General features: G+C 43.2%; 1 protein-coding gene across 1 annotated transcript; it reads left to right on the forward strand.

Moving 5' to 3' along the window:
• LOC145357370 (GTPase Era, mitochondrial-like) lies at nucleotides 1-27,040 on the forward strand. The gene is made up of 11 exons (XM_080210676.1): nucleotides 1-154; nucleotides 2,730-2,888; nucleotides 6,269-6,396; nucleotides 10,459-10,536; nucleotides 12,045-12,091; nucleotides 12,181-12,242; nucleotides 12,342-12,454; nucleotides 13,345-13,770; nucleotides 15,267-15,416; nucleotides 21,719-21,799; nucleotides 25,150-27,040. The coding sequence occupies exons 1-11, from the start codon at nucleotides 73-75 to the stop codon at nucleotides 25,270-25,272; spliced, it is 1,449 nt and encodes a 482-aa protein (XP_080066802.1). The 5' UTR covers nucleotides 1-72; the 3' UTR covers nucleotides 25,273-27,040.

The following is a 27,040-nucleotide window of genomic DNA, read 5'->3' on the forward strand; positions in this document are numbered from 1 at the left end:
TGCAGTGTCATGGCGGCGGCCGGAGCGGCTCTCTGAGGGAGCGGAGAATCCGGAGGCCCGGGCCGGGAATCAATGGCTGCGGCATTAGGCAGGGCTTGGCTCTGCACGGTGCTGGGGAACTCGAGCCGCAGCCACGTTATAAGCCGCCAGGCAGGTCAGTACCGGGGGGCGCCTCCTTGGCCGAGGACCGCTCGGGTAAATAAAGCCCTGGAAGGGTAGGCCAGAAACCACAGGCCTCTCTCCAGGGGGAGTGGATGAGCAGAGATTCAAAACCGAGGCCGGGGCCTGAGTCCATCCATGGTAGTTATACGCAGACATTGTCCAGGAGAAATTCACTGAGCGGTTAGTTTCAGGCACTAATTTTAGCAGAAGTCCACGTGGCACAGGTACGGCAGATAAACTGTTCATATATCTTCATATTTAATCAAACAATTAATCCCATTCATGAGCCAACAATTTATATTTACGTGACACTCTATGGAAACAAGGGTTATGAGGATAAGGCTGGAAAGTGGAATCATACAATCTCTGTAGTACAGGTGGCCATTTGGCCCACTGAGCCTTCACCGACTATCGTACCCAGGCCCTATCCCTCTAACCCCATATATTAACCCCTCTAATTCCCCCTGACATGGAGGGATGATTTAGTATAGCCAATCCATCTAACCTGCACATCTTTGGACTGTGGAGTTGATAGATCAGCTATGGGCTCATTGAATGATGGGGCTGACTGGCCTATTTCTGTTCTTGCAGCTTATGGTCCAGCAGGGAGAAGATCAAAGTGTGTCAAAGAGGTTTAAAGGACAGGAAACAGTTTTGGGGTGGGGTGGGGGAGCGGTGGTGAGTTTTTGAGCTTTAGCAATGATTAAAGAACAAACTCTATCATCTTAGCATTTTACCACAAGGTTAGAAGTTCACACCTACCATGTAAATTGATTGTTGAGATTTTGTGCAACATCTATTACTTTCAATTTACTAATCAAAAATGCAGTTGACCACATTTGGAATCTGAATTAGCCGCATAGTTTTTAATTTTATTTGTTCATGGGATGTGAGCATCAAGGCAAGGCCAGCATTTATTGATGATCCCTTATTTGCAAGAACACTGGCTGAGACTGCCACTCTAAGGCCAGACTATGGGGAGCTCATCCACCAAGGCTCAGGTGTTGAACATTTCATGACGCTTCTAAAACATTCCTCCTGGTCTGTTAGACAGTGTTTATCACTCAGCAACAACCTCTTTTCCCCCGCTCCTCTCAAAATGACTTGCTGATCTATTGCTACTTGTGAGGTGCAACTGTAAATTTGTGACCTTGCCTGGGTATTTGAGGTTTTTTATTATTCATTTATGGGTTGTGGGCATCACTGGCTAGGCCAGCATTTATTGCCCATCCTGAGTTGCTCTTTAAAAGATGGTGGTGAGCTTCTGCCTTGAACTACTGCACTTCCTGAAGTGTAGGTACATCCGTGCTGTTGGGGAAGGAATTCCAGAGTTCTGACCCAGTGACAATATATTTCTAAGTCAGGTGGTGAATAATTCATTGTATGCAAGGAACTTTGACATGTAAATTAAGACTTTCTTTGCTTTTTTTAAAAAAAACTGAACACAAACATTTTTGCTAATTAAATTTGTAGTCTTATCTTCATTGGATATAATGGAAATTTTGGCAATGCCGTACCCACCTAATACTGACCCAAATTGTGCACGCATCTCAGCAGGTGGAGCTGTGTTTATTGTTAAGAACCAGATTTTAAAATCCAAAACGAGGTGATCTGTACCCCGAATCCTAAATTAATTCCAGACATTTCTCCAAAGGCGACCACAACTAAGATGGGAATTATAAACAGCTGAAGTGTTTAGATGCGCAGAATTAAAAAAAAACAACTGTCACTAAAAATAGGCTATACATTAAAATAAAACAATAATTGTTTTGGGGCTTTCGGAATACCAGAGACATCAGATGGGCACCTAATACTCAACTTGATCTTCTTTCTGGCCATGTACAATGAACAATCCCATTTGAAATATTATGCTGGGGAGTTCACAGAGGCCTAGTTAATTTATACCATGCAATGCGATTACGTGCAAATGTATTTTGTTTATTAGTATCGCAAGTAGGCTTACATTAACACTACAATGAAGTCACTGTGAAAATCCTCTAATCTCCACACTCTGGTGCCTGTTCGGGCACACTGAGGGAGAATTTAGCATAGCCAATGAACCTAACCAGCCTTTTGGAGTGTGAGAGAAAACCATGAGCATCATAGGAAACCCATACAGACATAGGGAGACCATGTAAACTCCACACAGACAATGACTCAAGCCAGGAATCGAACCGGGGTTCCTGGAGCTGGGAGGCAGCAGTGTAAACCATTGGCTGCACTGTATGTTTAGCAGGTAAAGCTACAGAGCCAAATAATTGATGAAAAGTTAAAATATTTCATTTCTGTTTTAAGAAATGTGTCCCTGATGATTACAGCCTTTTTCAATATCATACTGATTGATAACTGTTACAAAAAATGCTGGAAATACTCAGCTGATTGCGCAACATCTAGAGACAATGAACTATTTCATGTTTCAAGCCAATGAACTTTCAGCAGAAGTGAGAAATTAAAAATGTAATCCATTTTAGGAAGTGAATGGAGTCAGGTTTGGCTGAAAATTTGAGACGGTTTACGGTTGGTGTAATTCTTTGTCACATTGTGTGATCTGTGTTTATGTTTATCAGCGTTTGCCTTTCTGCAAAGTGACGGGATTCACACTGTCACCCGCTCATTGGCCAGTCACTATGGCCATAGCTCAGCTCTGGCGAAGATATTAGGAGTCACAAAACAAGAAACTGATGACCTTGGTCGACAATACCCTCCTGCTGTTTCTGTGAGTAAAGGTGGGTTCTCAACTTGCTCTGTGCTTCCTTCTAAAGTTGGGAGATTTGCGAATATTTTTATTGCGTTGCTTGATCTCAAGACTGGTGTTTTTCTACGAACGATTTTTGCGACTTGGGTGTATTGTTGGTGACCATACTTTGACTGCTGCATAGTCCCAGAGTCTGCGAGGTAGGAATCAATGTAAATCAATCTTGTGAAGAATGTGAGAGGGAGAATGATCAATTTCAGATTGAGACCAGCCTGATGCACAACAAGACTCCTTCCCAATCTTGCACGCCCTCATCAGGAGAGGGGAACGTGCGCAAGACTAAGTTGCACCACACTGCTTGTAATTACGTACAAATTAGCAGCTTGCTCAGAAAAGACTTTTACTTTTGTATGTGGCTGGTGTGTCAAATTGAAAGTTCGTACTGTGGCAGGAGGGGTTTTATGATGAGGCTGGGTCTGAGACACTCTGAGATATTGTAGAGGGAGTTTTACTTGGCCTCCTGACTGCTGAGCTAGCTTTGGGAGCAATTATGCCTCAACTAGGTTTCTGAAGTGAAAATTAAAGTCACTTTCCTAACACTGCTGCCCCTCACCTTGTTAGGCACGAAATTTCATGAGGTTGGAGAAATTTAGTGTCATTGTGGGTTGATCTATTTTGAGGCCCTGAAGAATCTTTCACTTTCAAATTGTTTTTTAAATAGTGATATATGTGGTGTTGATGCTGTGTGTTTGTGCCAAGGAACAGGAAGAAGTCAGTCGGCTCAAGAGGCAGTTCCGTATTCGGTAATATATCTCGACTGACCAATGCCTCACCTTTTACTCATCTTTACTTCATATTCTGTGTACACTCGACCCAACACAAATCTACTGATCTCACTCTTAAGTTCTAACTGGCCTAACCTTAGTTAGGCTGCTCTTGGCATATAGTGTTCAAATCTGGTTGCCAAGCTATGAGAAAGATGTAGAGGCTTTGGAGAGGGTACAGAAAAGATTTACCAGGATGTTGCCTGGTGTGGAGGGCATTAGCTGTTAGGAGGGGTTGGAGAACCATGGTTTGCTCTCACTGGAAGGATGGAGGTTGAGGGCGACCTGATAGAAGCCTACAAGATTGAGGGGCATGGACAGAGTGGATAATCAGAAGCTTTTTCCCAGGGTGGACAAGTCAGTTACTGGGGGGCAGACATTTAAGGTGCGAGGGGCAAGGTTTAAAGGAGATGTACAAGGCAGGTTTTTTGTACAGAGGGTGATGGGTACCTGGAACTCGCTGCCGGTGGAGGTAGTGGAAGCAGACACAATAGTGAGTTTTAAGAGGCATCTGGACAAATACATGAATAGGAAGGGAATAGAGGGACATGGTCACCAGAAGAGTAGGTGGTTTTAGTTCAGTCAGGCAGCATGGCCGGGGCAGGCTTGGAGGGCCAAAGGGCCTGTTCCTGTGCTGTAATGTTCTTTGGCATCCAACATGCACCGCTTGTTATTTTGAACAGCTCAATTACAGCACCTTTTAACTTTCTCAACTCAAAGTACAAGTCCAATATATGAACATATCCTCTTAACTTAACCATGGATTTAGGATTGGTTAACAGGCAGAAAACAGAATAGGAATAAGCAGTTACAGGTGGATTTGGACAGACTTAGTGGACAAGAACTTGGCAGGTAGAACATAGGACATTACAGCGCAGTACAGGCCCTTTGGCCCTCGATGTTGCGCCAACCAGTGGAACTAATCTAATGACCCTCTAACCTAAACTATTCCAATATTATCCATATGCCTATCCACTGACCTTTTGAATGTTGGTGAGTCCATAACTGCTGCAGGCAGGGCATTCCATGTCCTTACTACCCTCTGAGTAAAGAACCTACCTCTGACATCCATCCTATATTTATCACCCCTCAGTTTAAAGCTATGTCCCTTCATGTAAGCCATCACCATTTGAGGAAAGAGGCTCTCACTGTCCACCCTATCCAATCCTCTGATCATCTTGTATGCCTCAATTAGGTCACCTCGTAACCTTCTTCTCTCTAATGAAAATAACCTCAAGTCCCTCAGCCTTTCCTCATAAGACCTTCCCACCATACCAGGCAACATCCTGGTAAATCTCCTCTGCACCCTTTCCAATGCTTCCACATCTTTCTTACAATGTGGCGACCAGAACTGTACGCAATACTCCAAGTGCGGCCGCACCAGAGTTTTGTACAGCTGCAACATGATCTCACGGCTCCGAACTTCAATCCCTCTACCAATAAAAGCTAACACACCGTACGCCTTCTTAACAACCTTATCAACCTGGGTGCCAACTTTCAGGGATCTATGCACATGTACACCGAGGTCTCTCTGCTCATCCACACGACCAAGAGTCCTTCCCTTAGCCCAATACTCTATAATCCTGTTACTCCTTCCAGAGTGAATCACATAATGAGGAAAAATGTGAGTTATTCATTTTAGTAAAAGGAACAGATGTGCAGAGTATTTCCTAAATGGTAAGAAGTTAGAAACTATAGCTGTACAAAAGGGACCTGGGTGTCCTTGTCCATAAGTCACTGAAAGCCAACATAAAGGTGCAGCAAGCTATTTGGGAGACTAATGAATGTTTGCCTTTATCCCAAAAGGATTTGAGTGCAGGAGTAGCAAGGTCTGGGTTCAATTGTATAGAAGCTTGGTTAGACTGCACCTGGAGTACTGTGTTCAGTTCTGGTCTCCTTACCTCAGAAAGGCTGTTATTGCCATAGAGGGAATTCCAGATTTGTTCCTGGAATGGTGGACTGTCTTACAAAGAGAGGTTGGGCATGCCAGACCTGTATTCACCAAGAGTTTTGAAGAATTGAGAAGTGATTTCATTGAAACCTATAAAATACTCAAAGGAATAAACAGAGTAGGTGCAGGTAAGATGTTTCCCTTGATTGGGGAGTCTAGAACCAGGGGCCACAATTTCAAAATAACTTAGGACCCGGGTGAGGAGAAATTTCTTTATACAGAGGGTTGAGAATCTTTGGCATTCTCTGTGCCAGAGGGCTGTGGAAGCTCAGTCACTGAGTATGTTTAAGAGAGATGAATAGATTTAGGATTAGCAATAATGTAAATGGTTGTGGGGATAATGTGTGTAAAAGGCATTGCAGTATCTGATTAGCCATGATTGTATTGAATGGTGAAGCAGGCTGAATGGCCTCCTCCTGCTGTTAACTCCCATTGTGGTTAATATGTGCTGAGCCCTATCTGACTCCGTTGTGACATTTCTGAGGTTCAGTGCCCAAAACTGAATGCAAATGTCCCAGATGGATCCAAACTACTACTCAGCAACGTTCACTGTGTACTCTTGGCCTGGCCTTGGTTCAGCACTTTGCTCACACAATTCACTGTCTGAAATGATTGAAGTTGTATTTCTGTGCCCAGACGAGCAGTATGACCTCCTCCTCCATCAACCAGATCAGCCTGAAAACTCGCGTGTGCTGAAAGTCGCCATCATCGGGGCTCCGAATGCTGGTAAATCCACCCTATCCAACCAGCTCCTAGGCAGAAAGGTAAACCCAGCTTACCATTTTAAAGAAAGATTGAATGCCCCTGGTTTTGTTCCTGCTATTGTTGTCCTTGAGGACTGATTTAAAAAAAAGTTCCAGCCAGCAGTTGTAGTGCTGACAGATTAGGGAGCTGATCATTATATCAGTACATCTCATCTCATCTCAACAAAGACCAGAAGCAGATGTAGTGTTAATGCAAAGGCAAAATACTGTGGATGCTGGAAATCTAAAACTAAAACAGAAAGTGCTGGAAATATTCGGCAAGCCAGACACCATCTGTGGGGACAGACACAGAGTTAACAATCTGACCTACAATCAGAACTGAAAAGTATAAGAGGTGAAACAGGTGAGTGAAGCCAGTAAATTGGCAGGAATATGGGAGAGGAAAACTGAGTGGCTTAGTGGTTAGCATTGCTGCCTCACAGTGCCAGGGACCTAGGTCCAATTCTGGCCTTGGGTGACTTTGTGGAGTCTGCACATTCCCCTCTGTGTGTTTGCGTGGGTTTCCTCCCGTTGTCCAAAATTGTGTAGGTAGGAGATTTTCACAGTAACTTCATTGCAGTGTCCTTGAAACTTAAAAAAACAAAAACCAAGGAACTGCAAGTGGCAACGGCAAAATTATTCCCAGCAGCCGCTGTCCGAGAAAATGGGAGCAGTGCTTATGACTGGAATTGTTGAACTTGATATTGAGTCTTAGAGCATTGTAGAATCTCTGAAGTTCCATTTTTCATGTTAGAGTCAGTGAGATTTACAGCATGGAAACAAGCCCTTCAGCCCAACTTGTCCATGCTGTCCAGTTTTCACCATTAAGCTAGTCACAATTGCCCACATTTAGCCCATATCCTCTCTACCCATCTTACCCATGTAACCTCTAAATACTTTTAAAAAGAGAAAATTGTACCAGCCTCTACTACTACCTCTGGCAGCTTGTCCCAGACACTTATCACACTCTGTGTGAAAAAATTGCCCCTCTGGACTCTTTTGTATCTCTCCCCTTTCACCTTAAACCTATGCCCTCTAGTTTTAGATTCCCCTACCTTTGGGAAAAGATGTTGACTTATCTCTGCCCCTCATTGTTTTATAGAGCTCTGTAAGATCACTTCTAAGCCTCCTACTCTCCAGGGGGAAAAAAGTCCCAGTCTATCCAGCCTCTCCTTATAATCAATCCATCAAGTCCTGGTAGCATCCTAGTAAATCTTTCCTGCACTCTTTCTAGTTTAATAATATCCTTTCTATAATAGGGTGACCAGAACTGTACACTTTGACAGATGTGACCTTAGCGATATCTTGTTCAACTTCAACAAGACATCCCAACTCCTGTACTCAATTTTCTGACCAATGAGATCATGCCAAATGCCTTCTTCACCACCCAGTCCACCTGTGACTCCGCTCTCAAGGTGTTATGAACCTGTACCTCGAGATTTCTTTGTTCTATAACTTTCCCCAATGCCCTATTATTAACTGAGTAAGTCCTGCCCTGGTTCGATCTACAAAATGCATCACCTCACATTTATCTAAATTAAACTTCATTTGCCACTCATCAGCCCACTGAGCCAATTGGTAAGATCCCATTATAATTCCAGATAATCTTCACTGTCCGCTATGCCACCAAGTTTGGTGTCGTCTGCAAACGTACTAACCATGTCTACTAAATTCTCATCCAAACCATTAGTATAAACGACAAATAACAGTGGACCCAGCACTGATCCCTGAGGCACATCGCTGGTCACAGGTCTCCGGTTTGAAAAACAACCCTCTACAATCACCACCTATTTTCTGTCATCAAGCCAATTTTGCATCCAATTGGCTATCTCACCCAGGACCCTGAGAGCTTTAACTTTAAGTAACAACCTATGTGCGGTACCTTGTCAAAGGCCTTGCTAAAGTACATATAGACAACATCAACTGCAATGCCCTCACCTACCTTCTGAGATCACTTAAAATCTCAAATTCATGAGATATGATTTTCCATTCACAAAGCCATGCTGACTATCTCTAATCAATCCTTGCTCCTCTAAATGCCTGTAGATTTGTGTCTCAGTATACCTTGTAACAACTTATCCACTATGGATGTAGACTCACTGGCCTGTAGTTCCCAGGCTTTTCCTTGCAGCCCTTTTTAGACAAAGACACAATATTTGTCACCCTCCATCCTTCAGGCACCTCACCTGTGGCTGTTGATGATTCAGATATCTCTGCTCGGGGGACCTGCAATTTCCTTCCTAGCCTCCCACAATGTCCTGGGATACACGTCATCAGGTCCGGGGATTTGTCTACCTTGATGCGCTTTAAGATCTCCAGCACACACTCCAAGACATTACTATTTATTTCCCCAAGTTCCCTAACACCCATGCCTTTCTCAACAGTAAATACTGATGGGAAATATTAATTTAGGATCTCAACCATCTCTTGTGGATCCACACGTATTTGACTTTGTTGATCTTTAAGAGGCCCTACTTTCTCCCAAGTTATTCTTTTGCCCTTTTTGTATTTGTCCAAGCTCTTTGGATTCTCCTTTGCTGTGTCTGCCAAAGTCATCTCATGTCCCCTTTTTGACCTTGTAATTTCTTTCTTAACTCTACTCCGACACCCACTATATTCATAATCCACTTGATCCCCGCTGCCTATGCATGTTATATGCCTCTTGCTCCTTGATCAGAGTCATCCAGTGTTCTCTACTTTTACCAGCCTTGCCCCTCACTCTAAAAGAAATGTGCTTACCCTGAACCCTGGTTAACACGCTTCTGAAAGCCTCCCAATTACCAGATGTCCCTTTACCTGCCAACAGACTTCCCAATCAACTTTTGAAAGTTCCTGTCTAATACCATCAAAATTGGCTTAGCCCCATTTTAAATTTTAATTTTTGGGTCAGATCTGTCACCTTCCATAACTATCTTAAAGCTAATGGAATTATGGTCGCTGGTCCCAGAATGATCCTTCACTAACACTTCTGTTACCTGCCCTTCCTTAGTTCCCAAGAGGAGGTCAAGTTTTGCCCCCCTCTAGTGAAGTCATCCACATACTGAATGAGAAATTGCTCCTGAATACACTCAACAAATTTCTCTCCATCCAATGCTCTGAACTGTGGCTGTCCCAGTCAATGTTGGGAAAGTTAAAGTCCCCTATTATTGTTCAGAATGGGTTAACAAACCTTCCAATTAAATCCTAATTTGATGTCACTTATCCAATCGAAGTCACTGTTATCTAAAGGGGCCAGAGGTGGCACTGGGTGTTAGTGGCGAATTGTGTGTGTGAGTTGAATCAAAGAAATAAAGGTATTTTATGAAGAAGCAGAACTCCTGTTTCCTTTACTTTCCAGCAGCTGAGAGGCTCAAACGCTATAACCACCCTATTTTTCTCGTGCTATCTGTAATCTCCTTATATATTTGCTCCTCAATTTCTTGCTGACTATTTGGGGGGCAATAGTACAATCCTACCAAAGTGATCTCCCTCCTTATTTCTCAGTTTTACCCCTATAGACTCAGTGGACGAACCCTCAGAAATATCAGTTTCAGGCAGTGAGTGTTGGTAACCTCTGCTGAGTTTTACAGCTGAGCCCAGTCCGTCCTCTCCTGTAGTCTCTCTGTCTTCCTGGGGAGCAATCCCCCGGCTATTAACCCAGCGTGCAGACACTGAGTTACGAGAACCTCGAACCTTTCAAGCCGTGTGACCCAGCTGCCTTGAAGTGATGTTATGGGAGCTTCCTTCCTCCTCCTGGTCCAGCTGAGTCTTGCTTCATTCCCTGGCTGACTTCCAATACTCTTGCTGAGGACAAGCTGTCCTGTAAATTTATTTTGTTGTTTTGTCCTAGCGAGGCTCCCAGCCTCAACTCAGCATTGCAGAGAGCTAGTGACAGGAAATGTACAATTTCCTAAAGAATATAATACAATCGGACACACTTGTAAATAAAGGATAGGACAGCTTGAGATCATTCAACAGTGAAACAGCTGGGTGTCATGTTTAAATGGATGTTAATCGTATCTTTCCTTTGTTAAAATAATCACGGTTCAAACTTGTCTCGAGTGACTTTTGGTTTAATGATCTTTTCTGCTCATTGTGTTGCAGGTCTTTCCTGTTTCAAGTAAAGTCCACACAACACGCTGTCGAGCTCAAGGAGTTATCACTGATGGAGCAACGCAAATCGTGAGAGCCCACCTTTTCCTGACCTCCTTTGGTTTCTTTTCAAAGGGTCTTAGCTCCACGTGATTTAATTCGGTTTTTTGAGGTGGGGGGGGTCAAGTCGTGAGCTTCATGTTTAACACAAAGATTTCAGTGACTCAGACTGTTTTGACCCCCTGCTGAATCTGGTGGTTCTTGTTGAGTTGTGGCACTTCATTAGAATTCAACCGTGGGGCAGCATGGTGGCACGATGATTAGTGGGTTCGATTCCCGGCTTGGGTCACTCTGTGCGCATTCACCCTGTGTCTGTGTGGGTTTCCTCTGGTGTTCCAGTTTCCTCCCAAAATCTGAAAGACGTGCTGGTTAGGTGCATTGATCCAAACAGGCACCGGAGTGTGGCGACTAAAGGAATTTCACAGTAACTTCATTGCAGTGTTAATGTAAGACAGACTTGTGACTAATATTGAAAGTGAGTGTCAGTTCACTGACATTCTCAACAATGGCAGGAAAGGATAGGTTAGATTACTTTTCTGCACAGGCTCCTATAGACTGGTTTTACAGAGAAGGCTGGCTGGAGATCCAGGACCATATCCATCTCCAACCACCTCCTTAAACTCTTATCTATTCAATGCACTGAGTGGCACTTAAGATTGAGACTATCGTTCAGCTTCTTCTCTCTTATCCATCAAGACAAACCTTCACTTTATGAAATTGCTGACCGCCCATCTGTGTGCCAGGGTCCCACACCAGCTGTCATTGTAAAATAGTCCCACTCCTCGGGTAACCTTTCTAAAATCATCAACCTTCTCCTAAACCTGAAAAGCGGTCCTTGCGGATTACCTCCTTATCTCCAATTTCTCTTCCCTGTCCAAAGCCCTTGCTGTTCAATTCTTTGCCTCTGCTACAGCTACAATCAGAAACACTCTAACTCCCTGCTCTTTGCTTTATTCTTCTCTAGCCCTTTTTCTCAAGACTCTCAAATCTACCTCTTGCCATTTCGTCACTTCCTATTCTCCTGCTTGTTGATTAATATTCCCTGGAGCGTAGGAGGCTGAGGGGTGATCTTATAGAGTTATATAAAATAATGAGGGGCATAGATCAGCTCGATAGTTAAGATCTTTTCCCAAAGGTAGGGGTGCTTAAAATTAAAGGGCATAGGTTTAAGGTCAGAAGAGAGAGCTACAAAAGGGTTCGGAGGGGCAATTTGTTTCACTCAGGATGCTGGGCATCTGGAACAAGCTGCAGTAGTAGGAGCGGGTACAATTTTGTCTTTTAAAAAGCATTTAGACAGTTACATGGGTAAGATGGGTATAGGGGGATATGGGCCAAATGTGGGCCATTTGGACTAGCTTAGAGTTTTTTAAGGGACAGCATGGACAAGTTGGGCTGAAGGGCCTGTTTCCATGCTGTAAACCTCTATGACTCTCTAACTGTGAGAAGCCTGGAATCCCTTCAGCATGCTCTGTAGTTGCAGATTAGCATTCATTCTTGTGCTGTTCATGATTGTTCTGTCTGTGTCTCCTTCTCTGCAGATTCTTCTGGACACACCTGGTCTCATTCCTGCTGTCAAAGCAAAAAGGTTCTCCATATTTTTCTACTTATTTTTCACATTTTGCTATTTCTGAAGTCTGTTTAATGAATTAACCATTTCATTCTTGTTGCTGCCAGGCACAACCTGGAGAAATCGCTTCTGGAAGATCCCTGGCATTCGGTGAAAGAAGCAGACTTGGGTGAGAGAGAAACTTATCTCCATTCAAACAGTTAACTGTCGTGGCTTCAGCTGCCTGGCGTGGATACAATGCTTCACGCTGTTGTGTTTTGACTCCTAGCGCTTGTTTTGGTTGACGTCTCTGACCATTGGACACGCAACAAGCTCCACACTGAAGTATTGAGATGCCTTTCAAAATATCCCCATCTCCCAGCAGTTCTGGTCCTGAATAAGGTAGGCAACGAGGACTTGTTCCCATCTTCTCTTTTCTCTAAACTCACCAGCATTGGGTGAATCTGGACCTGCTTCCAACGGAATTATCTTGGAATTACGTGGAATTAGTTTAAATAAACAAAAAGGTCTTTTCAAATAAGCAGGGCTATTTCCCTAGACTGTAGCTCAGAAGTGAAGATGCTGGCATTGGACTTGGGTGGGCACAGTAAGAAGAGTCTCAACACTAGATTAAAGTCCAACAGGTTTATTTGGAATCACAAGCTTTCAGAGCACTGCTCCTTCATCAGGTAAACCAAATAAAGCTGTTGGACTTTAACCTGGTGTTGTGAGACTTTTTACTGTACTTCAGAAGGTTATGGATCAAGCCCCTTTCTAGTGACTTGAGCCCCTAATTCAGGCCATTGGTACCAGTGCAGTGAAGGGTGCTGCATAGTTGGAGGTGCCATGCATCAGATGAGCTGTTAGAATGAGGTCCCGGCTGCCCACTCAGGCCCCATGTCAATATATTGGCGAAGACTAGGAGTGTTCTCCCCCTATCTGGGCCAATATTCATCCTCAACACAGTTTATTTTGAAAAAATATGTAAGACCACGGGGGTTTTTGGGAGTTTGTGTTTGCTGTGCACAAATTGGTTGCAGTATTGCCAACATTACAACAGCAAAGACACTTCATTAGCTGTAAAGAGCTTTGGGACATTGTGGAAACATGGAAGTCACAATAGAAATGCAAGTTTGCTGTTAGCAAAGGTAACATTTGCACGATCCTTTGAGACCTTTCGCAAGACAAATGCAGAGAACTCGTGGTGCAAGGGAAATTGAATTAAAAAGCACAATAGAACATTTATAAACATAAATCAACCCATTGAACTCCTCACTTCCTTTTTGTTCCAGGTGGACTTGTTAAAGCAGAAAGGCCTCCTCCTGGAACTGACAGCCAGGCTGACTGAGGGGGTAGTGAACAATAAGAAACTGAAAATAAAGCCCAGGTTCCGCTCTCTGCTCGGAAAAGGCAGCAAAGATTGTGGGCATGGTGAAACATCAATGGAAACTGGAGCCTGGGGTCCTGCGTCTGTCCGGGGTAAGATAACCCCCGCTGAGCAATCGCAGGGAGATGCCGAGTTACGTCACACACAGGTATCCACCGACTGTGTTTCTGACAGTGAAAGCGGCATACAGCAACCAGAAGCTGCAGAGAGAGTGTGGCATCAGGAGTTAACAGGCCAGTGTGGGGACTTGAAGCATCGCGAGGGCTGGCCTCACTTCAAGGAAGTGTTTATGCTTTCAGCTGTCAATGGGGAGGAAGTGGAGACTCTGCAGGTGAGCGAGTAAAGCCACATTCAATTGGTCAGTGATGTGATAGGTGCAAAAAATAATGCAAAAGTTAATGAAATATTAGCCTTTAGTTCTCAGGGTGGAGTGGGGGTGGGGGGTGGCACCTGGAATGTCAGGAAGTGTGAGGTATGTTAGCGTTGCATAAAGCTCTAGTTATGTCCCAGCTGGAGTAATTGCATTTTGTCCTGGGAAACAAATGACAAGAAGCCTTCAACAATAGCTTGTTTTATATGCACCTTTCACTGTCACAAATTTTCCAGAGGCGCTTAAATATATCAGTAAAAAGTATTTTGACAGTGGCTACACAAGGACATATCGAGGCAGGTGAACAAAAGCTTGGTCAAAGAGGTCCATTTTATAGGAAGTTTAACAAGGTGGAGAGGCTCAGTGGGGGAATTTAAGAGCTGAAGGCCCAGGCGGCTGAAAGCCGGTAGAGGGAGCAATTGGCGGAGTGCCGAGAGCTCGGAAGGTTACTGGGGTTGGGAGAGATGACACAAATAAGGCAGGGTGAGGCTATGGAGGGATTTTTAAATTGAGGCTTTTGGGCTACTGCACAAAGACCCCACCCCACCCCCTGTTGGCAATTCTAAAACTGAGTGATAGTTTTTTTTGTTAGGAAGATATGCTAAATGTTAGGGAACTGAGGTGAGCAGATGGACTTAAATAGATCAGTCATGGTTTGTTTGAATGCAAGGCAAGTGCACCAGCTCAATGTGTGTCTTCTGCGGGGTGAGTGTATTGGATCATAAAATTCCTACATTACAGGAGGAGGCCATTTGGCCCATCAAATCTGTACTGGCCACAATCCCACCCAGGCTCTATCCCCATAACCTCACACATTTACCTTGCTAATCCCCCTGACAATAAGGGACAATTTAGCGTGGCCAATCCGCCTAATCTGCACATCTTTGAACTGTGGGAGGAAACCGGAGCACCTGGAGGAAATCCAGAGACATGGGGAGAATGTGCAAACTCCACATATACTGCGACCCACGGCTGGAATTGCATCCGAGTCCCTGGTGCTGTGAGGCAGAAGTGCTAACCACTGTGCTGCCCTAATGGGATAACTGGGTCCTTCCTGCTAGGTTTGTGTCAAATCTGACTGGGACCTCCCTTCACACCTGAATTTCAATGGTTTTGAGGAGGGCCTCAGTTCAGTTGGAAGCTTCTTTGTGGTTGGTGTTGAGTGCATTGCTATGGAGACTGCCATTCCAGATCCTCATTTTAAATCTCTAGATCGTTTGAGACAATTGATTAATTGGACAATTTTTAAAAATCTGCAAGAAAGTTTTCAGTGAAAGGGTCGTTAGAGCTTGGAATACATCAGTGAGAGAGATCAATGAAACAAACAGTGTAAATGGGCTGGAGAAGTCATTGTGTTTTTATGGAGACAGTTGTTTCCATAAAACTGGAAGGCACGGTGCCTCCAGTTTTTCAAAGTGGTTTTGAATTACTGTCTGATCCTTTCTCTGTGTGTTCAGCGGTACCTGATGTCAAAGGCCCAGCCAGGATCCTGGGATTATCACAGTGCTGTCGTCACTGACCAGTCACCCCAGGAGATCTGCTGTAACCTGATCAGGGAGCGATTACTGGAGCACCTGCCTCAGGAGGTGCCATACAACATCACCCAGGTAATAGCAAGCAGATTGCTGGAATCTACAGGGTAAAACGCTGACTTTTATCTGGCCTGTCTGGTTTGACTGTGATAGTTTCTGGACTGATGCTGGTCAAATAAGCTTGCATGTTCTTCATTCTGGATTGAGTGATTCAGCTAGGGTCCTGTCTGCCCGTTTAGGTGGATAATAAAAGCCCTTGGCTCTATTTGAAGGAGAGCTCGTGCTTAGGCCAATGTTCCTCAAACCCCATCAGAAACTGATTCATCGATTTTTATCTCAGTGCTGTTTGTGAAATCTTGCTGTGTGAAAATTATGTTTACCTACACGTGTGCCACGACTGCATTTTAGAATAGCTCACTACATGGGAAGCCTTTAGGGATGTTTCTCAAAGATATGTGGTGTGCCCTGTGAATGCAAAACTACCCTTACCTTTCGAATCCCAGCAGGAATTTCCCCCTTCCTTTTCATTATTTGCTGCTGAGGGACATGAGAAAATGGGTACTGCTGTGTTTGCTGATTAGTTTTCTTGAGGACAGAGGATGCTAAACCCCTGTAAGTGCTTGGTGCTGACACTGGGTGCCTGAACCTCTCGCCTCAGGGGAAGATTCACCAAGTCACACAGTTTCGTTTTGTCGCTTGCCCCACACATTCCCCTCCCATTCTCTGTTCCCCTCAACTCCCTGTTATTACCAGCCCTGCCCTCTCTGGATTGATTACCAGCCCTGCCCTCTCTGGATTGATTACCCTGACCTGATCTGATTGTGCTTCCCCCCAGCCCCACCTAAACAAAGGGCCGATGATGGGTTCAGCGGCGGGATTGGGGACTTGCAAAGGCCCAACAAAATGTTTACACGGGGAACATACAGATGAGGGAGCAGGCCATCCGGCCCCTCCATCATTCAGTAGGATTATGGCTGATCTGATTATAACCTCAACCTTACTCCCTACCTTCAATAACCTTGTGAATCAAGAATCTGATATATTTAAACAGATCCCATGAATACTTGAAGAGCCGATCACATGATTTGATGGTGATGTCATTAGGTTGTTACCACAGACCACTGTTTTACTTTCAGTTTGAAAGAGGGTGAGATTCCACACAGTATATGGTATATTCGAAAAGAAGGGATGCCTTGCTGATTGACTGGGGTCGTTTGGGAAAAAAAACATCAAGTCACTGGTCTCCAGGATAAAAGACAGAGGAGTAATGGGAAGACATACTGAGCATTCTCGAGTTGCTAATGACTGCATGATAACTGGTGGGTAAATTAGGATCAATGGGACCTTTCAATGAAGAAAATGAAAGATGGAGTTCCCGTGCAGAGCTTTTTCAGTACTTTGTAAAAGCGAATAAAATTGCTAACGAGTTGCTCGTACCAGCTTTTCTCAGCACAATAGGAAGTAAAACCTTCAATTTGCACCAGAATTTCAAAGCGAGGAACCAAAACTTCCGGTGACTTGACAAAAGATTGTTGAAAAGCATTACTGTCCAAAGCCACTGATCATCACGGAATGGTTTAGGTTCCACTGCAGGAATCAAGTGGAAGTGAGAGCATTGCTCAGTTTGTGGCAACGTTAAAATGGCTGGCACAGCATTGTGAGTTTGGTGAGTCATTAGAAAGTACTCTTTGAGATCGCCTAGTTTGTGGTCTCCAAAATGAGGCTATCCAAAGATGATAGCTTACTGGACATGCTTTAACTTTAAAAACAGTGTCGCTGAAACTGATAGCTAAAGATGCTTCACAATTTGGCACAGGAATGAAGATCCATAAGTTGGGGACTATCCATAAGAAGTAAAAAGAGCAACAAGCAATTCACTGATGTGCCAAAATGGGGCATTCAGCGAGTGAATGCTGGAGCAAGGGGTCGTCAGTGCAAGAATTGTGGCAAAATGGGTCACATTGCAAAAACTCACTGGGCTAGAGCAACTTCCCCTGAGAAGAATATTCAGAAGAAGAATCTGGATACCTTCAGGAATATGAACAAGTTGGATTCTACTAGAAGAATTTACAACGTGGAAGAAAACAATTATGACTGTGAAGAAACTCTCCAGAAATATGATGAAGAGCTCCAACTAAATGTCTTATTCATACTGGGTGAATCTCTCAGATTCTGGGTGATTTGGAAGTTAAGTGATTAGGATGGAGTTTGATTCTGGAGCTGCTGTAGCTTTAATTCCTGATACCAACAAAAGCAGAAGCATCTTCTTTTAAAACCAGCTGATGTGATTTTAAGGACATATGCAGAAGAGGTTGTGCCTCTTAAAAGGTTACATCATGGTCAAAGTAGAATTGAGTGGATAAACGGCGGTGTTGCCTCTCCTTGTGATCCATTGTAATTTTCCAGCTCTATTTGGGAGATCCTAGTTGAAGAAGATAAGCATTAACTGGTGAGCTATCAACAGATCATTCGATACCAAAACATTCCGACAGCACCTTCTGGATAAATACAGTAGTGTATTCGAAGATTACTTGGTTCAGTGGAGGCAGTTCAAGTGAAATTCAAGATAAAGCCTAATAGTCGATCAACAGGTTTCAAATCAAGAGCAGTACCATATGCAATTTGGCCCCAAGGTCGAAGAAGAATTAGTCTGACTTGTTAACATTGATATTTTGGTGCCTGTTACCGTGAGTGTCTGGGCACCCCCATCATACCTGCCATGAAACCAGATGATTACGTCCGTATTTGTGGTGATTTTGAAACAACCATAAACCCAATGTTGTGTGCTGATCAACATCTGCTTCCTTATTTGAAGATTTGTTTGCTGGGTTATCAGATGGGCAGAAATTCAGCAAGATTGGTCTTTCACAAGCATATTTACAGATGAATGTAACCATTGAATCTCAACCATTGCTTACCATCGTTACTCAAAGGTCTTTTTCATTATAAAAGATTACCTTTGGGAATAACATCTACACCAGCCCTATTCCAAAGATAGATGGATCAGATTGTAAGTGATCTCTCTGGTGTACAATGTTATCTGGATGATATTCTAATTACAGAATCCAGTGAACAAAGGCACGTGGATTATCTAGAAGCAGCATTGGAATGTCTTTAAGCACATGGTCTGCGTATCAAGAAACAAAAGTGTGATTTTTTTCCAGATGGCAGGCCAGTATTTGGGTCTTGTTATTGATAATAAAGGCCTACATTAAGCATCTAAAAAGATGGATGATATTTTAGAGGCACCATGTCCAGCAAATTTTAACACCTATTGAGGTCCTTTCTAGGATTATTCAATTGTGGCAAATTTGTGCCTAATTTAGCTACATTATTGAAGCCATTGCATTACTTACTTTGTGAAACGGTCATGGAACTGGACAGCAGAATGTAAGAAAGCATTCAAGGATGTCAAAGATGTTTTGCAGAAGTCTGAAGTATTAGTTCAGTTCATCCAAAGTGACCATTACTGCTTGCTTGCAATGCTTCACTTTAAGGAGGTGGGAGTTGTCTCACATATAATGCCTTCAGGAAAACAATAACCAATATCTTTTGTTTTGTGTGCTCTGACTAGTGCTGAATCTAACTCAGCTAAAAAAAAAAGAAGCATTGAGTATAATCTTTGGCATACAAAGGTTTTATCATATTTATATGGTCGCCATTTCACACCATTGACCCTTTACTGTTTTTGGGCCATATAAAGGCATACCATCGTTAGCTGCCAGTCGATTGCAAAGTTGGTCATTGATCTTATCTGCAGGTTCTTGTGATATAAAGTAGCATATATCACAGTGCCTTGCTGATGCTGATACTTTAGCAGGCTTACCTTTACCTATTGAACAGATGCCACCAACTAGGTTTATTAATATTCTTTATTTTTGGTGAGTAGATCATTTGTCAGTGACGGCTTCTCAAGTTCGGAGACATCAGAAATGATCCCGCGATGGGGAAGGCGATGATATGGTGTTGAAAGGGACAGTAGCTGGAATGCATTGTCCACATCTTGATTTGAAACCATAAGTGTCAGGAAAACTTGAAACTGTCCAAGGTGGGTGCTCATTCCCCCTTGTCTCTGTGGAAGAGTTCTTGAACAAACAGACATCCTGGTATAGTCCAGATTGAAGGAATTAGTGGGTGGTTATTTTTGGTGGTCGGGTCTGGATGCTCAGATTGAAGGAAAGGTGGGACAGTGTTAATCCTGTGTTCAAATAAGAAATAGACCACCACTGTCTCAATTCTACCCCTGGAAGTGGTCTAAAATGCCATGGCAATGATTGCATGTTAGTTTTGCAAGTCAGTTTGAGGTTACATGTTCTTTGTCATAATTGCACACTCAAAAGTGGCCAGAAGTTGTTGTGAGATCTACATCTGAGCAAACCATTGAAAAACTCGATGAAATTTTTGCAAGATTTAATAAAACTGGAACAGACTGTTAGTGATGCTGGTTCACAGTTTACTTCACGGGAGTTGGAGGATTATCTGGAAGTAAACGGTATTCAACATGGTAAATCCTCATCTTATCATCCAGCAACCAACGGATTAGCTGAAAGATTTGTACAGTCCTTGAAACATTCTTTAAAAGCCTCAAAAGAGCAAGGTTCATTATCACCTTGTGTGAATAGCTTTTTTGGCATCTCAGAAATACCACTCGTGCAACTACCCAAAGTTCATCTGCATTGTTACTCTCAAAGAAGGAGTTGAGACCTGCAGTTGATTTGTTATTACCTCCAGAAGTTTGAGATTGTAGAGTGTCACAACAATCTCGAGTTGCTAGTCAAGAGGTGAGGGCAAAACAAAGCTCATTTCAACAAGGAGGTTGAGTGTTAGTGCGTAATTATGTCATGAGTGAGAAATTGGTACCAGTCATAGTTTTAGTAGAAACACATCCAATTTCAATTTCAAACTGAAGGTGAACTCGTTTGGGGACATCGTACTGACCAATTTCTTCGAATCATCTTCCAATGTACCAATTTCTTTAACTCCTAGTGTTGTGAATACTACAGAAGACTTGGTTGAACCTGAGTTGCCTGATGATTGTGTCTCTGCTACTGCACCACGTGAGAATGATGCAGAATTAGTTCCAAGAGAAGAAATGTCTTCTGAATCATACTTCAAGGATCAAGAACAGCTAAATTCCAGAACATTGTGTACAACCAAAGAGGAATAGACATCCTCCTGATTGACTTTCTTATCGACTGTGTATAATGATTTAATGATGCAGTGTACTGAGCCTAGAGTATTATTGATCCTCGGTGTGACATCATAGTAATTTATTGTCATGACTATCAAAGTAAAAGGCAAAGTGTGTTCTATATTTATAAGGGTTGCATAAATGCTTTAAGAACTGATTACATTATTTGATGTCATTAGGATGTTGCCACAGGCTGATTTTTAACTTTCAGTTTGTATTTCAGTTTGCCAACAAGACATCCAAGAATATATCTGTTGTTGTTAGTTTGAATGTGTGTGTGTAAACCCGCAACCCGTAACATAGTTAGAGCGTTACAGATTCTATTTAGCTCTACCTTAAAAATATTCAACAACTCTGCTTCCACCACCTTTAGAGGAAAAGTATTCCAAAGACTCACAACCCTTGAGAGAAAATAAATCTCTTCACTGTTGTCTTAAATGAGTGACCCTTTTTTTTAGATTCTCCCAGAAGAGGAAACATCCACTCCACATCCTGTCAATTCTCCTCAAGATCTTATTTTTCAATCAAGTCACCTCTTACTACTCTAAAGTCCAAAGGCTACAAGCCTAACCAATCCAACCTTTCCTCGTGAGACAATTTACCTACCCCTAATGTTAGTTTAGTAAACCTTTTAATGCATTTACATCTTAAATAAGGAGCCCAATACTATATACAATACTCCAGGTATGGTCTCACCGATGCCCTGTATAACTGCAACATAACCTCCCTATTTTTGTATTTGATTCCCCTTGCAATAAACATTAATATACACTTCATTTCCTAATTACTTGCTGCACCTGCACGCTAACCTTTGGTGACTCATTCATTTGGACACCCGGATCCCTCTGCATCTCAGATCACTGCATTCTTCCACAATATAGGTAATGATTCTTTTTTTATTTTTCCTGCCATAATGACAATTTCACATTTTCCCACAATACATTCCATTTGTCAGATCTTTGCCCACTCAGCTAACTTTTCTATATCCCTTTGTAGCTTCTCATGTTCTCTTCACAACTTACTTTTCCACCTATCTTTGTATCATCAGCAAATTTAGCAACAATCCTTTTGTCCAAAGGGGAAACTTGAGTGTAGATCAAGGCTGCGATGCTTACCCATACTAAGCGTGGGAAGCAACAGGATAACTTTTAACAGCCAGCACATTAACTGTCTCTTTACTCCTCAGAGCACTGAACTGTGGGAAGAAGGACCGAGCGGAGAGCTCCGAATTCTGCAGAATATCACAGTTGCTCGAAAGAATCACGCGGTGAGTATGCATGTGGGAGTGACACTGCTGCCACCCCTTTATACCTGCGATGGTCTGATTCAGTGTTAACATTTGTTTTGGATATTACAGAGCTAATGCTGATCTGAAAGGATTAATTACAACTGTGCTTAAAAAGTAACTGGTCTGATTTCTGTTTCAAATATCACCCATTAATATAAAACAGTCATAGATGGAAGTGGGGTGTTCCAGCTCCTTTTCTATACATCCCATTAGAATCGGGGTGTTCAACGAGGGGCATACACGCGATGGGTCGTACTGGGGCTGCTGTTGGTTGTTCAAGATTGGCCTAGTGTTTCATGTCGTTAGTGTGTGCCTAAACTGGACCAGATACTGGGCAAGACGACAGCTCAGTGACTATCGCTGTTTGCTGTGCAGACACATGGATTTGGGCCGGTGTCTGTGGGAGTTTGCGCATTCTCCCCGTGCTTGCGTGGGTTTTCTCCGGGTGCTCCGGTTTCCTCCCGCACCCCAAAGATGTGCTGTTAGGCTGATTGGCAGGAATAAATTGTCCCTAAATCAGATTCCCTCAATGTGGATGGCCATAAAACATTAGACAGGGGTTGTGGGTGGAGAGGGGGACTGGTGGTGTTGAGATGGCAGCGCTGGCTCGTTGGGCCGAAGGGCCTGTTTCCCGGGCTGATTTTGTTCTTTGTTCTTCTGTTCTTAAAGTGCTCCTGTGTGAAACCTGGCCTCAGCCTATATCAGTTTAATTTGTGCTCACAAATATTCACTGAATGTTTTTATAATACTACATTTGACTGTGCAATTCAATATCAGCTAACCTGTATCTTAACTCCATTTAGAGTCATGGAGGTTTACAGCATGGAAACAGGCCCTTCAGCCCAACTTGTCCATGCCGCCCTTCTTTTAAATCCCTAAACTAATCCCAATTGCCCGCATTTGGCCCATATCCATCTCGACCCATCTTACCCGTGTAACCGTCTAAAGGCTTTTTAAAAGACAAAATTGTACCTGCTTCTACTGCCTCTGGCAGCTTGTTCCAGACACTCACCCTCTGTGTGAAAAAATTGCCCCTCTGAACACTTAGGTTTAAGATGAGAGGGGAGAGATACCAATGTCCTCTACTTTTAGACTCCCCTATCTTTGGAAAAGATATTGACTATCTAGCTGATCTGTGCCCCTCATTATTTTGTAGACCTCTATAAGGTCACCCCTCAGCCTTTTACGCTCCAGAGAAAAAGTCCCAGTTTATCCAGCCTCTATCTCAGTATTCTCCTGTGTGAATACTGATGAAAAATATTCATTTAGCACCTCTCCTATCTCTTTGCACTCCACATACAACTTCTCACTACTGTCCTTGACTGGCCCTAATCTTACCCTAGTCATTCTTTTATTCCTGACATACCTATAGAACTCTTTAGGGTTTTCCGTGACCCTACCTACCAAAGACTTCTCATGTCCCCTCCTGGCTCCTCTTGGCTCTCTCTTTAGGTCCTTCTTGGCTAACTTGTAACTCTCGAGTGCCCTAACTGAGCCTTCATGTCTCATCTTGACGTAAGTCTCCTTCTTCCTCTTCACAAGCAATTCAACTTCTTCAGTAACCACAGTTCCCTCGCTCGACCACTTCCTGCCTGCCTGACAGGTACATACTTATCAAGGACACTCAGTAGCTGTTCCTTGAACAAGCTCCACATTTCAATTGTGCCCATCCCCTGCAGTTTCCTTCCACATCCTATGCATCCTAAATCTCACCTAATCGCATCATAATTTCCTTTCCCCCAGCTATAACTCTTGCCCTGTGGTATATACCTATACCTTTCCATCGCTAATGTTACCGAATTGTGGTCACTACCACCAAAGTGTTCACTTTGCTTCTGCACACATCGGACAAAAACTGACCCATCTAAAGTACTTGAACTATAGCTTTTCCAGTCAATATTTGTAAAGTTAAAATTCCCCATAACAACTACTCTGTTACTTTCGCTCCTATCCAGAATGACCTTTGCAATCCTTTCCTCTACATCTCTGTTGAACTTTTCAGAAGGAACCTGCAACAACCATTCCTGTCCCTGCTCTGTCCATTCTCCGAAACGGCCACAACATCGAAGCCCCAGGCACCAATCCATGCTGCAGGTTCACCCACCTTATTCCAGATGCTTATTCCAGACTTAAATCGGCAAAGACTTTTTTGATGAATTTGTGTACTGTTAAGAAGAATGTTTAGCTTTAAGTTTAATTTATATTTTGTACTTATGTGTCCAGTAATGTGAAACCTGCATCTAGTTTCATTTAGAGATTTTTTTTTTTGTGAACTGGGTGCTGGCCCTGTTTATCAATGCACATTTTTAATTAAGTGTTATAACTCTTAAAGTGAACAGATGGGTTTCCAAAAGGTTAGTAGATTAGTGAAGTTAAAGTGTGCATAATGTAGAAAAAAGACTGTGCTGTTGCCTAGTGACAAGTGTCCAGAGAGTGAGTCAGAGAAACATAGAAGGGCTGCCAATTAACACCAGAGTCTCACTCAGAAGGTCTAAAATTCTCTTAAGAAGTCCTGCCAGACTGCTGGGGAGCTGAGTTTTAGGGAACTTATTTTTATTTGTACATGGGACGTGAGCATCGGTGGCTGGGCCAGCAGTTATTGCTCATACCTGAGAGCATTTGAGAGTCAACCACATTGCCGTAAGGTTGAAGTGATGATGAGTTTCGAGCGGATTTTTTGCATGTCACGGGGAGAGGTACCAATTCAGGAAGACCATCTAGTGAACGTCCAGAAGTCTGCTGGAAGAGAACTGTTAGAAACTGAGCTAATCCGGTCTTAGTGTTTAAATAGCGGTAAATCTTTACTGGGGTTATTTGTGTCTGTGAGAGTAATGCAGAGAATAAAAGGATAGTCTGATTTGATTCCTTTTCTGGTGTTTGTATTGAAATCTTTCCAAAATTTTGCCTGATGTAATATAGTTAATGTTTTGTTGATTCAAAACATGAAAATAATCAAGCAGATCTGGCCATGTCTGTGGAGAGAATGTTAACGTTTCAAGCCCATGTAACTCTTCGGAGTTCTGAAGAAGTCATACAGACTGAAAGATTAAAGATCACAACCGGCTTCTGTCTCCTTACAGATACTGTCAGACCTGCTGAGATTTTCCAGCATTTCCTGATGTTTGAGATTTCCAGCAGCCTCAGTATTTTGCTTCTTTAAAAGGCAAGGTTGGGATCTATCAAGCCATGTTTCACTCTGGGATCTGCCTTGTCCAGCTGGGATCGTACTGTACAGACGGATCAATTTAACTCCAGAGTAGTTCACCATGAGAAGTGCTTTGAGACTGTAAAATCTCCTCTCACCCCATTCTGAATTTTTGTCTCCACAGAGATTGATAATTGGCCAGGGAGGGCAGCTGATTGGTAAAATTGCCCGTGATGTGGGACAGGACCTGATGAATATCTTCCTCTGCGATGTGCAGTTGAAGCTGTGTGTGAAAGTGAAGAAGTGACCCTCCTATTGGCTGCCACCTTTCTGAAGTGACCATTGCTGCCTCCAAACCTGGCTTCAAGCGTACATCCTCCCCCTTGATTGTAATCCGCTGGTGACAAGCCTTCAGACGTTCATTTCCAGGGGTTTTCTGCCTGTCTGGAAAGGGCACAAGGGTGTTGAGGGAGTTCAAGGTTTATTTTTGTGGAGCCCAATTTATGAATATCCCGTTTGCAATCAGTTCTTGCTGGGCGCGGTGACTGAAGTAGGTTGTGTGGTGGGACTGGAAGCAGCATCTTATGATGATGGATCATAGAACCTGCTGTTCTGAGGCTTTATCCTGCTGGCAAATCAGACCATGAGGCCCTTAGTGTGGTGTAACATAACCAATGTGTAGTGCCAAAATCAGTATTGTTCATTCTCAGTGTGTGGGCATTGCTGGTTTTAGTGTCTATCCTTGCAAGTGCATCATTGGAGCGTTCTTACAACCTCAGGGTTTATTAAGTTACTTCAGAGGACACTTGAGTCAACCACATTGGTGTGAGACTGGAGTCACACATAGGCTAAGTGAGGACCTCTCCTAAAGTTTATCAGTGAACTGGTCGGGTTTTTACAACAACCCATCAACGTCACCACTATTTTCACTGACTTATTTCCAGATTTTACAAACTGAATTCAAATGTTCAAACCCCCATTCTTTGGCTCAGCTCAACCCGAAGGTGCCCTAAAATCCTCTTGGTCTGCTTACACTCTGTACCCCCAACATTAATAAATCTTGATATTCAGAAATAGATTAATACTTCGTGGGTGGCACGGTAGCACAGTGGTTAGCACTGCTGCCTCATAGTGCCAGGGCCGCAGGTTTGATTCCCGGCCTCGGGTCACTGTCTGTGTGGAGTCTGCACCTTCTCCCCGTGTCTGCATGGGTTTCTTTTGAGTGCTCCGGTTTCCTCCACAGTCCAAAGATGTGTGTGTTGGATGGATTGGCCATGCTAAATTGCCCCTTCTTGTTAGGGAGACTAGCTAGGGTAAATGCATGGAGTTACAGGGATAGGGCCTGGGTGGGGTTGTGTTCAATGCAGACTCGATGGGCTGAATGGCCGCCTCCTGTAGGATTCTATGATTCATTGTGGCAGAATACTGAGAGAATGTGTCAAAACCTCACAGATAAACAGGGTGATCAGATGGGGGCCTTGCGGTCAGTCTGAGGCACGTACGGGGATTGTCTCTGTCACAAATGCACTTGGTGTTTAATGGGATAATTGAAGATTATCATCCTTTTCTCTGTGGGTTAGGCATCCTGCTCAGACTGAACTATTGAGCTGCAGGGTCTACTTTGGTTTGTACTTATTTATATCGGTAATAAAATGTTAAAATATCTTCAGAAAAATCTCTGTTTTCCACCAGGTGAATGGTAGTGTCTGTTCTTATCTGATGGTTCTCACACACTCCAGAACAGAATGCAAGAATTAGCTGGTCCTCCTCATGTCTGGCCTTTCGCCCCCTCCCTATGCTGCTACCCTTGTCTCTCTCTCTCATTTCTTCTACCATCTCACATTCCATCTTGCTGCTAAATTTAACTTCTTTCCCCAGATATTCTAAACTGTAAATTCACTGAGAATCTCCCCCTTTGTAATCAAACTTTTAAATTCCCAACTTGTCAGTTAATTGCACTTCTGAGTTTCATCTTTCACCTTGTTGCTCGTTGCTTTTAATCTGAGTCTCGGGAGTAAAATGCAGATATTTTTATTCCATTTCATTCCTTGTGGGAAGAAACTACACAACATGTG

The sequence above is a fragment of the Carcharhinus amblyrhynchos genome, chromosome 23 (assembly GCF_965287045.1).
Source record: "Carcharhinus amblyrhynchos chromosome 23, sCarAmb.v2.hapA, whole genome shotgun sequence".
In the NCBI taxonomy this organism is placed as follows: domain Eukaryota; kingdom Metazoa; phylum Chordata; class Chondrichthyes; order Carcharhiniformes; family Carcharhinidae; genus Carcharhinus; species Carcharhinus amblyrhynchos.